Genomic DNA, 12,396 nt, shown 5'->3' with positions numbered 1-12,396 from the left:
CCCTGGGTAGTCTCCCCACCTCCACCGCTGCATCAAGGTGAAGAGTCAGGGGAACACTCAGTTGAGTCGACAGTAATTTGTAGTATTCTGTAGAGAATCCGTCCAGGCCCGGAGTTTTACCCAAAGATAAACCTCTGATCGTTTGTTGAACTTCTCGAGCCTGGAGGGGGGCATTCAATTGGTCTCTGATGATGGGGGACAGCACTGGGAGTCCTGCATCTCTCAAGTATTCCTCTAATTGTGGTCCACCCTGCTGCGCCTCTGGTTGGTACATTCGAGAAAAATAATCCCGAAATATAGTCAGTATGTCTTTAGGGCAGGATTTACGAGAGCCATCAGGCGCCAACATTGTAGGGATAAATGTCCTGTCTGACCAGGCTTTGGCAACTTTAGCTAGCAGTTTCCCAGGTCTGTTGCCCAATTTGTAATATTGATATCTACGACTAAAGGCCTGCTTCTTGGCACGTTCGTGTAGTAATGAATCTAGGGCCACCTGTGCCGCAATCACATTATCGTAGTTGGTCTGGGTTCGACAGCGCATGTGTGCACGTTTGGCTTGTTGATATTTCCGCTCCAGCGTAATTATTCCTTGGGAGATCTTTTTGTGTCTTGCACTTAAGTAGCTAATAATTTCCCCTCTCATGACCGCTTTAGAAGTTTCCCAGAATAATGTCGGGTTATCCTTATGAGCCACATTATCAGACTCAAACAGGTTCCATTTTTGTACTAGAAATTTACCAAAATCTCTGTCCCCAGCTAAATAGGATGGGAACCTCCAAGATTTAAATCTATCTACGGCGTGTCCCAGAGCCATATCAGCCCAAACTGGAGTGTGATCTGAGATCGCCATAGGTGCCATGTCCGTCTTAATTACCCGGGAAAAAAGTGATGTAGAGACTAAGAGGTAGTCTATACGGGACCAGGTCTTATGGGCTTTCGAGAGGTGTGTATAGTCCCGCCTCTGAGGGAATAATAACCTCCAAGGGTCCACTAGGTCCATCATTTTACACAGATAAGGCAATCCTTTACTACGGGGAAGTGCACTCCATGCCCCAACCGTCGAGCGGTCAATTTCCGGGTCAAGTACTTGGTTGAAATCTCCCGCTACAATCCAAGGGGCCGTGTCATATTTAAGGCCTAGATTTATCAAAGTCTGAAAAAAATCTGCATCATAAACATTTGGGCCGTATATAGCACATAGATAATACTCCTGTCCCATAATGTTAAGATGGAGCAAAACATATCTTCCCTTTGGGTCTTTTCCTATTAATTTAGAAGTACACGGGAGCCCTCTCCTAATCAGAATGGCCACTCCTCCCCGTCTGGCCCCAGAGGAGGAGTAATAACACTCCCCCACCCACTGTTGGCGCAGCTTCTGGTGTTCCTCGTCAGAGAGTTTAGTCTCCTGTAGGCAGACTATGGAAGCCTTTAGGCGGTTTAAGTGTGTTAAGATTTTTGATCTCTTGATCGGGGAGGTGATCCCAGCTACATTCCAGGTCACCAATCGCAAAGGTGCAGTCAGCATAATCCCCTCAAAATGGCCAAATTAACATGTAACAAAACCAAATCGGTGCCTTGGTTGCCCAGCCTCAACCAAAGGCCGTTTCTCCACCATCCAATTATTACATCAAATACCATTTGGTTATACAAATTTCCACGTATTCTCACAGCCCGCCATTTTGTTCCTGCATCATTCCGCTCGCCTCTACCCCTAAACCCACCCTCCCCACCCCCCACTCCCTCCCCCCCCCCCACTGCCCTCCCCCCATCTTCCCCCCATTACCCATCTAGCCTGTCTAACCAACCTCACTCCTCCTTAGTGAGTGTATGAGGCAGAGGTCTAGATGCCAAAGGGACCCCACCCTTTGTGCAAGTTAAGAATGTTCTAGAAATGTCTCACATGTCTCCAAAATCTGCAAGTGTCGTGGCACAGGACACTGAAGTGTCTTCCCCGTCCAGCCCATTCTTCAACCGTTCTGCTGTGTGTCTCCGGTCTGCCATTTTGTTCACCAACCATTCAAACTCACTCTTAGTCCACAAGCAGTTGATCGGCATTAGTAATCCAACAGGAACTTTTTGGAACTGAGTCAAATTAGAAGTTCAACTAGCAATCACCAACCAAAAACTCTGTCAACATTCCGGCATGGTTTGGTAACCGGCCATCGATTAAATTAGTGATCTCCCCCAGAGTCAGGTCTGGTAACGTTCCAACCAGGCCACCGCGTCTTCCGGGCTAGTATAAGCTGTCCAGGTTCCATTCTCCAAAATCTTCAACGTTGCTGGGTATTGCAAAGTAAACTTGATCTTGTTTCCCACCAAACGGGTACAAACTGTAGAAAAAGCTCGCCTTTGTGCTGCCAAGGCCGCGGAGTAATCCTGAAAGATACGAATTAAAGTTCCATCATATTTTGTAGTTTCCCTACAGCTTTTATAACATCGCAATATTGCAGCTTTTTGGGCATAGCAGTGAAATTTTGCTATCACCACTCTGGGCTTCAAATCTCTGGTAGGTCTGGGCCCCACGCGATGTGCACGTTCAATTCGGATCGCTCGGCCTTCACCCGCCTCCGGGAAGTTCGCTTGCAGCCATGTCTCTAGTGTTTGTTTTAAATCTTTATCTGCCAAAGATTCTGCGAACCCCACAAATCTGAGGTTATCGCGGCGCGAGCGATTTTCCAAGTCTTCTACTCGCTGTGCATTCTCCTGGATAAGGCGTTGTAATCTTTCAATCTCCCCCGAGTTGGTTTGCTGCCCGTCTTCCACCTCCGCAACCCGGGCTTCCAGCTCCCCCGTGCGACGCGACAGTTCTGTGGTAAGCGCCGACAAGCCTGTTATCTGGGCAGAAAGTTGTTCAAACTGAGGGGCCAGCGCTCCCACTACTGCCTCTGTAAGTTCTGGGAGCGTAAAATCAGAAGCCGGGCGGGAGGGTGAGTTCGCCGGCGAGGCGGTCGCCATCTTGGTTTCGCCGAGTCTCAGTTTATCTTCATTTTTCTTTATGTTTTTCCCGGTTTGCGCCATCGCCGATCGCGTCAAATATTTGTCCATGCGTTGGGGAAGCAAGTTCTTCCTAAATCATCAGTTTTTGATGACTAAGACGCCGTTAAAACCTCGATTTTCGGGCAGGGTTCCCAGCAGCAGAGACTACCACGTCTTTCCCTGCTCACCGCATCACGTGACCCCCCGACTTCTACCTCTTGTATGTAGTGACTAAATATATGGGCCCCAAATGTCCAAGAAAGTCTTCCTCCTCCTAGAGGAGCCTCGTACTCTTCGGCGCTTCCTTCTATTTGTTTTAAAAGTATTTCCATGTAACTTCCTCAAGTGTCTCTTAGTCTTTGTACTTTTGGAATGAGTAAAAAATCGATCTACTCGTTCTACACCACTCAGGATTTTGTAGACCTCAATCATATCGCCTTCAGCCGTCTCTTTTCCAAGCTGAAGAGCCCTAACCTCTTTAGCCTTTCCTCATACGAGAGGAGTTCCATCCCCTTTATCATTTTGGTCGCTCTTCTTTGAACCTTTTTTAATTCCGCTATATCTTTTTTGATATACGGCGACCAGAACTGAACGCAATACTCAAGGTGCGGATTCACCATGGAGCGATACAAAAGCGTTATAGTGTTTTCAGTCTTATTCACCATCCCTTTCCTAATGATTCCTTGCATCCTGTTTGATTTTTGGCTGCCGCCGCCACACACTGAGCAGAAGATTTCAGCGTATTATCTGCGACACCCAGATCTTTTTCTTAAGCGCTGACCCCCGAGGTGGACCCTAGCATCAGGTAACTATGATTCAGATTATTCTTCCCAATGTGCATCACCTTGCATTTGTCCATATTAAATTTCATCTGCCATTTGGACGCCCAGTCTTCCAATTTCCAAAGGTCTTCCTGCAATATTTCACAGTCCACACGTATTTTAACAACCTTGAATCATTTGTGTATCATTTGTAAATTTGATCACCTCACTCATCGTTCCGATTTCCATATCATTTATAAATATGTTAAACAGTACCGGTCCCAGTACAGATCCCTGCGGCACTCCACTGTTCACCCTCCTCTAGTGAGAGAAATGACCATTTATGCCTACCCCGTGTTTTCTGTCCAATAACCAATTTCTAATCTACACTGGTTAAAAGAACTGTTTAAAAGATAGAAAACAGAGTAGGATTAAATGGTCAATATTCTCAATGGAGAAGGGTAAATAATGGGGTTCCTCGGGTTCTGTGGTGGGACCTCCACTTTTTAACTTAGTCACAAATGATTTAGAAATGGGACTAATGAGTGGGGTGATTACATTTGCTGAGGACATAATGTTATTCAAAGTTCTTAAAATACAAGATTGTGAAAAATTGCAAGAGGACCTTACATGACTGGGAGACAGAATCCAACTGGCAGATGACATTTAGATCTATAAATAATAGCGCTGAAATTTGTACAGCCTGTCTCGGCATTATCGACGCAGTGCCAGGATGGTCTGGAGATTGAGCATGGGTAGAGTCAGAAGTTACCTCATTAGTGGCAAAATTTAGTCCAGTAACTGGGTAACTATCTAGATAAAATTAGGACAACAAAAAGGATGTGGTAACTTTGGGTTACTATTTGGTACCCATCAGAATATTGCTAGTCAACGTATATCCACATACTCAGTACCGGTATAAGATACAGCCCAGCACAGGAAATCTAGGTATAAAAAACCTGCAGTGGCCAGTGTTTAAAAGAGGCTGAACATCACAACTTCAATATTATTCCTTCAATGGCTGGATCTAATATATGGAATGCTTTCCCAGGAGAAACCCAATTATAGGCTGATCACTTAAACTTTAGAAAACAGTTGAAATCCTTTTTATATACTCTCAGGCATTTCGTAATTGATCATCACTAAAGTATAAATACTGTTATGTTTATCAGGTATTCAGAGTGTATGTTAATGATACAGAATTAATATGTCTGCCAGTAATTGATATGAATGTGATGGTCATGATTAAATGTTTAATTGCTTTTATGTAGGTTGTATTATACCGTGCCTAGAACTGCAGATTATAAATTATTTTAAACAAATAAATACAAAAATATTTAGTTCCTGAGTTTCTAAAGTAGGTTTCCTATAAGGGGTTTTTTTCTTTTCTTGAAGTATTAAACGAAGGTCCCTGTTAGGTGAATATTGGGATTTGTTCCTTAGAAAGCAGTTGAGGTGGGTTGAACAGTGTAACAATGTAACTTACTGCAGAGTGAACAATGTAACTGTATAAATTACTGTGGGGTGAACAGTGCAACACTGTATTTTCCTGGGGGCTGAACAATGTAACACTGTGTCCTACTGTGGTGTCTGTTTCTCAGATTTATACTTTTATACAAATGAAACAAACAAAAAAAAAATATTTCTGCACATTTTTACTGGAATCATCCAGAGCATTTGTAAAGAAGACAAACCAAATTAAAAAGGGATCAATTCCTCACCTCCAAATTTTGTAATCCATTTCTTCAGCTGCTGAGAGAAGCTCAATTGGAAACCCATTTTCAGATCAGTAGAAACAGCCTCTGATTCTGGAAACTTCATTTTCTCACACCTATGGGTTAGAGAGTCACTGGGATTACTCAGGGGATAGAGATGTGACAGTGGAAGGAATGAAATATCCCATGAACACTCTGTGATTATGGGACTCATTTTTGAAACCACTCCTGATTCCCTCCAGTGGTCATCTGGGTATTTAGGGCACCTTTTTGTGCCTTATTCGTTATAAAAACAGGTCTAGCTCAAAACATCTAAGTTTTAGACCTGGATGTTTTTCTTTTGTTCCATTATGGCTGAAAAACATCTAAGTCTTAGGAACGCACAAGTCACAGCCTGAACAAGCCCCTGACACGTCCCTTGAGATTTGAATGCATATCTGACGGACTTCATAGAAAAATGTCTAAAAATAGGTTTTGAAAATACTGATTTGGGTGTTTTTGTGAGAAAAAGATCCAAATGCTGCTTTATGCCACTTTTTAGATGTTTTGAAAATGAGCCCAATAGCGGAATTAGAAAAGGTTCAAAGAAGAACAACCAAAATGATAAAAGGGATGGAACTCCTCTCGGATTAGGAAAGGCTAAAGAGGTTAGGACTCCAGCTTGGAAAAAGAGACGGATAAGGGGAGATATGATTGAGGTTTATAAAATTCTCAGTGGTGTAGAATGCGTAGAAGTAAATCAATTTTTTACACATTCCAAAAGTGCAAAGACTAGGGGCCACTTGAGAAAGCTACAAGGAAATATTTTTAAAACAAATAGGAGGAAATATTATTTTACTCAACAAATAGTTATGCTCTGGAACTCTTTGCTAGATGTGGTAACAGTGGTTAGCGTATCTGGGTTTGGAAAGTCCATAGTCTGCTATTATGGCAGACATGGGAAGCAACTGCTTTCCCTGGGATTTGTAGCATGGAGTGTTGCCACGATTTGGGTTTCTGCCAGGTACTTGTGACCTGGATTGGCCACTGTTGGAAGCAGGATACTGGGCTAGATGGACCATTGGTCTGACCCAGTATGGTTACTCTTATGTTCTTATAATCCACAATACGACACTGTATCCCATCCTATGACTTTTTACTTTCCTCAGGAGAAATTCATGGGGAACTTTATCAAATGTCTTCTGAAAATCCAGATATACAGTATCAACTGGGTCACCATTATCCACATGTTTAGTCACCCTTCAAAGAAATATAAACACATTTTTATAGAATTGCTTTGTTATGGACAGCGTCAGAACAGAGACCATCACCAGCAACTCCTTCTGCAATACGGTTAAGTGGCAGCACCACTGGCAAGGTAGAGGTGGAAAGGAGTTTGAAAGGGTGAAGTTTGGTGGGGAATTAAGAGAGGATTCATGGAGGGCCAAATAGGTGACGACAGGAAGAGAGGAGATATCAGGGAGGATGGTGGGAGAGAAGTTCTGTCAGTACAGGGATGGAAAGGGGAGAGTCAGGGGGAAGGGAAGGTTGGTCTGTAATTCTCCTCCCCATCCTCTATCTTATCCCTTCCATTTCTCAGTGCTTCCTCTGAACTTTAGTTCTCCCTCTCCTCACTTAATCCCACCTCCCTTTCTCCCATTCTCAATTCCACATCTACTACTAATCATTTCTACAGCACTACTAGACATATGCAGCACTGTACACATTATATACAGGCACTTTCTCTGTCCCTAGGGGGCTCACAATAGAGTTTTTTTTGTTCCTGGGGCAATGGAGGGTTAAGTGATTTGCCCAAGGTCACAAGGAGCTGCAGTGGGGCTCGAACCCAGGTTGCCAAGATCAAAGCCCACCATTAAACTACTCCTCTCCCTTTCACCAATCAATTAATTCCCTTCTTTCTCACTCAAAATCCATCCAGCCGCATAGAAAATGACAGAAAACTAACTAGTACCTGCTCAGGGCATCCTTCACATCCTAAAGGGAAATGAAACAGAGAATATTTCTAGTTAGATTTCACAGTTTATGAGAACGCATTATACATTAGGATACTCTACTCACAGCTGTGCTCAATCAATTCAAACAGGATATAGCATTTGGAAACAACATCCTTTTTCTACAATTCGACTTATCTAGTGCATTTGACATGGTAAGTCATAATACTCTAACCAAACTACTAGACAAAATTGGGATCGGCGGAAATATCATTAAATGGATAACAGGCTTCATCACCACAAGATCCTACCAAGTTAAATCAATGTCATCAATTTCATCTCCCTGGTCATCAGACTGCGATGTACCACAAGGATCTACTCTATCCCCAATCCTCTTCAATCTTATGATGATCCCCCTAGCCAAATCCCTATTCAAACATGGTCTCAACCCTTTCTTCTATGCTGATAACGTCAACATCTTCATCCCCTTCAAAACAGATCTAACAGAAATCTCTGATAAAATAACTACCGGCATGAACATCATAACCTCTTGGGCCAATGCTTTTATGATGAAACTGAACAAAGAGAAAACACAATGCCTAATCCTCTCATCCCAACACTCTGCACCCCTCCCAACTACTCTTAATACCCCTGACATCACAATCTCCATATCCAACTACCTGAAAATTCTTGGGGTGACCTTAGACAAACATCTAACACTAGAAAATCACGCAAAATCAACTACGAAGCAAATGTTCAACATGATGTGGACACTGAAACGCAAGAAACCATATCTTCCCCTGAAAACATTCCGTAACCTGGTACAATCCATAGTACATACCCACATTGACTACTGCAATAGTATTTTTATAGGCTGTAAGGCCCAAATCCTGAAAAAACTCCAGACTGCCCAAAACACGGCAGCTAGACTCATTTTTGGCAAAACACCATTTGATAGCGCAACTCCCCTTCATGTAAAGCTTCATTGGGCTCCCAATCAGAGAATGAATCCAACTTCTCCTTCTTAGGCAGCCAGCTCTGGAGTGCCCTACTCAGATCTATTCGAGCAATCAATGACTATCTACCCTTCCGGAAATCGCTGAAAACCCAACTATTTAAGCAAGCTTACCCAAATGAGCCGATCTAACCTACATCTACCCAAAACCTGATAGTGTGACAAAAATAATGACTTAGACCACAACCCCGACAATGACACTGTCTTCGACCACGACTTCCACCCATTCTCCCTATGCTTTTCCCCCTACTTATCCCCTTTCCCTCATTTCATTTCTCCTATCCACATTCTCCTTTATTATTCTGCTGCTTGTACTCTCTCCACAATACTTTGTAACCCTATTACTATGTAAGCTGCATTGAACCTGCTATGAGTGGGAAAGCGCGGGGTACAAATGTAACAAATAAATAAATCACAAAACAGCTACAAACTTTTGATGCCATTTCTATGATCAGCATCCAAAAATCTATAAAAAAACACCGAAACTCCTTAGTGGCTCTGATCCGTGATCTGCATGTAGAGGCTCTCAAGGGCCTGGTTTGGGCAGAGGTGGAGTTGTGATGTCTGGGTGAAAAGGTATCAAAAGTGGGGTAAGTGACTTATTTCTACCAGAGGGATATCAACTGTATAATTCTGGAAAATTTCAGCCTCGGCAATGGACTAACTCTACATCTTTAAAAAATAAGAAATGTTTATCAATTAAGTAATTAACCCTGGAAATCACATACCCACAGTTTTTAGGCTGTAGAACATGAAAAACATCAATGTTGTGAAAAAGTTGTATAGTCCCTCTCTACTGACCCTACAGTAAACAAAACATTCAAAAAGGAAAGTTGCCCAATTTACCCTTCCAAACTTTTATAACCTTTATCCCTGTTATTTGTAACCCACGTTTAGTACCTTTTCACTCAATGACTCAAATATAGATCATTAAAAACACATGACTTGTGTGTACATGTGTAGAGCACATACAGCAATTTACACCTTCTTCAGAGCAGGAGGATTTGGCCATTTAAGCCCCATGAAATTATTTTAAAAGCTCTGATTTGGTAAGTGCAGCTGATGGCAGAAAAATCAGCCCTTATTCAGGACCTTATGTAAGATATTTTGATCTGCTACTTGAATTCCCTGATTCCTCCTAGAAGATCTGTAACCTCCTTAGAAATAGATTTGTTAATCTCACCTTCAGTAACTCGGTGGCCGGCTGCTGACTCTTCTCCTGTGTCTCGGAGATCAGCTGCATAAGGCAGGAACTTTGCTCTTCTAGCTGGGTCACATTTTCCGTGATTCTCTGGAGAATCTTCTTCTCTTCCTCCTCCAATCTCGAAAGAAGGATCTGCTTCTCCTTATTCAGAAACTGGTGCAACTCTTCAAACTCGGACTCAACTATCTGCCTTTTCCTCTCTGTCTCTCTCTGGATTAAACAAGGAGAGATAATTCACAGTAACACTAGAGTGATTTTGTTGCATTGGCGCCATTACCCTCGTCTCAGTGGTGGCTCTGGTACAGCACTTCCGCCTTGAACAGTGGTGACTCCAGCACAGCCTTCCTCCTCTCACCACCCACTCTTTTCCCAGCCTTCCTCTCTCACCATACTCAGAAGCTTATCCCCCTTTCACAATCTCCTCCATCCCCTGCCCAGCAACTCCCTCTGCCTCTCTCCCCATGTGAACTGTATCCATCTTGGTACCACTGTTGTCCCCATATCATTTCTAAGTGAGAAGAGGGGTCTCCCTTCTTTCCTATTCTCACCCCTTACTACAAGCAGCCTCCATTTCACTCTTCCCCATCATCTACTCTCTGCATCTCCCAATTCTCTCCCTTCCTCAGTATTCATTAGCATCTCGTTCTCCTCTTTCTCCTAGTATCTATCTCCTGCTTCCTTCTCTTTCTTACCCCATAATCTGGCCCTGCCGCTTTGAACATCTTGTTGAATGGTGGTTCTCCACTGATCTACCTTCTCTTCAATGACAGCACTGTGAGCACTTTCAAAATAAGTGGTTACGGTTGGGGGAAGGGAGTGGAGGGAGGGAGAGGGGGAAGGGATGTTGATGGAAGGGAAGGAAGGGGGCATTGATTCTTTAAGGCTTATGGGCCCTTTACTAAGGCGTGCCGATGGCCTGCGCTGGTGTAGGCATGTGTTTTGGTTTCCGCCGTGTGCCTGAAAATTATTTTCCGGCGCACATAACAGACAAGTGTAAAAAATGAAATTACCACCCAGGCCACACGGTAGCCGGGCAGTAACTCCAAATTGATGTTCGTTGGGTACACGTTAGGCACCAACGCAGCTTAGTAAAAGGACTTCTTAGTTTTCTGGTTACTACTGTTAAATTTGACTCTATTCTCAATTTGCTTTTTTTTTTTTTTTGTTACAATTGTACCCTGCGCTTTCTCACTCATGGCAGGCTCAATGTGGCTTACATAGGGCAATGGAGGGTTAAGTGACTTGCCCAGAGTCACAAGGAGCTGCCTGTGCCTGAAGTGGGAATTGAACTCAGTTCCTCAGGACCAAAGTCCACCACCCTAACCACTAGGCCACTCCTCCACTGTTGCTACTATTTGAGATTCTACATGGAATGTTGCTATTCCACTAGCAACATTCCATGTAGAAGTCGGCCCTTGCAGATCACCAATGTGGCCGCGCAAGCTTTTGCTTCTGTGACTCACAGACACAGAAGCCTGCGCAGCCTTCTACTACTACTACTACTATTTAGCATTTCTATAGCGCTACAAGGCATACGCAGTGCTGTACAAACATAGAAGAAAGACAGTCCCTGCTCAAAGAGCTTACAATCTAATAGACAAAAAATAAATAAAGTAAGCAAATCAAATCAATTAATGTGAACGGGAAGGAAGAGAGGAGGGTAGGTGGAGGCGAGTGGTTACAAGTGGTTACGAGTCAAAAGCAATGTTAAAGAGGTGGGTTTTCAGTCTAGATTTAAAGGTGGCCAAGGATGGGGCAAGACGTAGGGGCTCAGGAAGTTTATTCCAGGCGTAGGGTGCAGCGAGACAGAAGGCGCGAAGTCTGGAGTTGGCAGTAGTGGAGAAGGGAACAGATAAGAAGGATTTATCCATGGAGCGGAGTGCACGGGAAGGGGTGTAGGGAAGGACGAGTGTGGAGAGATACTGGGGAGCAGCAGAGTGAATACATTTATAGGTTAGTAGAAGAAGTTTGAACAGGATGCGAAAACGGATAGGGAGCCAGTGAAGGGTCTTGAGGAGAGGGGTAGTATGAGTAAAGCGACCCTGGCGGAAGATGAGACGGGCAGCAGAGTTTTGAACCGACTGGAGAGGGGAGAGGTGACTAAGTGGGGGGAGAGGTGACTAAGTGGGAGGCCAGCAAGAAGCAGATTGCAGTAGTCTAAACGAGAGGTGACAAGGGTGTGGATGAGGGTTTTGGTAGAGTGCTCGGAAAGAAAGGGGCGGATTTTACGGATGTTGTAAAGAAAGAAACGACAGGTCTTGGCGGTCTGCTGGATATGAGCAGAGAAGGAGAGAGAAGAGTCAAAGATGACCCCAAGGTTTCGAGCTGAGGAGAGAGGGAGAATGAGAGAGCCATCAACAGAAATAGAAAACGGGGGGAGCGGGGAGGTGGGTTTGGGGGGGAAAATGAGAAGCTCGGTTTTGGTCATATTTAATTTCAGGTGGCGTTGAGACATCCAGGCAGCAATGTCAGACAAGCACGCTGAAACTTTGGTTTGGATGCAAGGTGAGATATCAGGGGTAGAAAGGTAGATTTGGGAGTCATCAGCATAGAGGTGGTAGGAAAAGCCATGGGATGAGATTAATGAACCAAGGGAAGAAGTGTAGATAGAAAAGAGGAGGGGACCAAGAACAGAACCCTGAGGTATGCCGACAGGCAGAGGGATAGAAGTAGAAGAGGATCCACCAGAGTGAACACTAAAGGTGCGGAGGGAGAGGTAGGAAGAGAACCAGGAAAGGACAGAGCCCTGGAATCCAAGTGAGGACAGGGTATCGAGAAGTATGCTGTGATCGAC

General features: G+C 43.9%; 1 protein-coding gene across 9 annotated transcripts in view; it reads right to left on the bottom strand.

The window, feature by feature from the left end:
- The window catches only part of LOC115459508 (E3 ubiquitin-protein ligase TRIM39-like), a 675,517-nt gene that overhangs the window by 649,317 nt on the left and 13,804 nt on the right, over positions 1 to 12,396 (bottom strand). For 4 of the 9 annotated variants that reach the window (XM_030189314.1, XM_030189312.1, XM_030189321.1 and 1 more), the window contains exons 3-4: positions 9,582 to 9,812; positions 7,404 to 7,426 (exon numbers count right to left, since the gene is read on the bottom strand). In XM_030189314.1, coding sequence (XP_030045174.1) covers positions 7,404 to 7,426; positions 9,582 to 9,812 — 254 coding nt within the window. Of the gene's footprint in view, positions 1 to 738; positions 745 to 4,110; positions 4,117 to 5,458; positions 5,569 to 7,403; positions 7,427 to 9,581; positions 9,813 to 12,396 lie in introns of all 9 variants that reach the window. The other 5 variants (XM_030189315.1, XM_030189313.1, XM_030189318.1 and 2 more) reach the window with 3 other exon arrangements.

This window comes from Microcaecilia unicolor, unplaced genomic scaffold (genome assembly GCF_901765095.1).
Source record: "Microcaecilia unicolor unplaced genomic scaffold, aMicUni1.1, whole genome shotgun sequence".
Lineage (NCBI taxonomy): Eukaryota > Metazoa > Chordata > Amphibia > Gymnophiona > Siphonopidae > Microcaecilia > Microcaecilia unicolor.
This window is presented reverse-complemented; position numbering and strand designations above follow the sequence as displayed.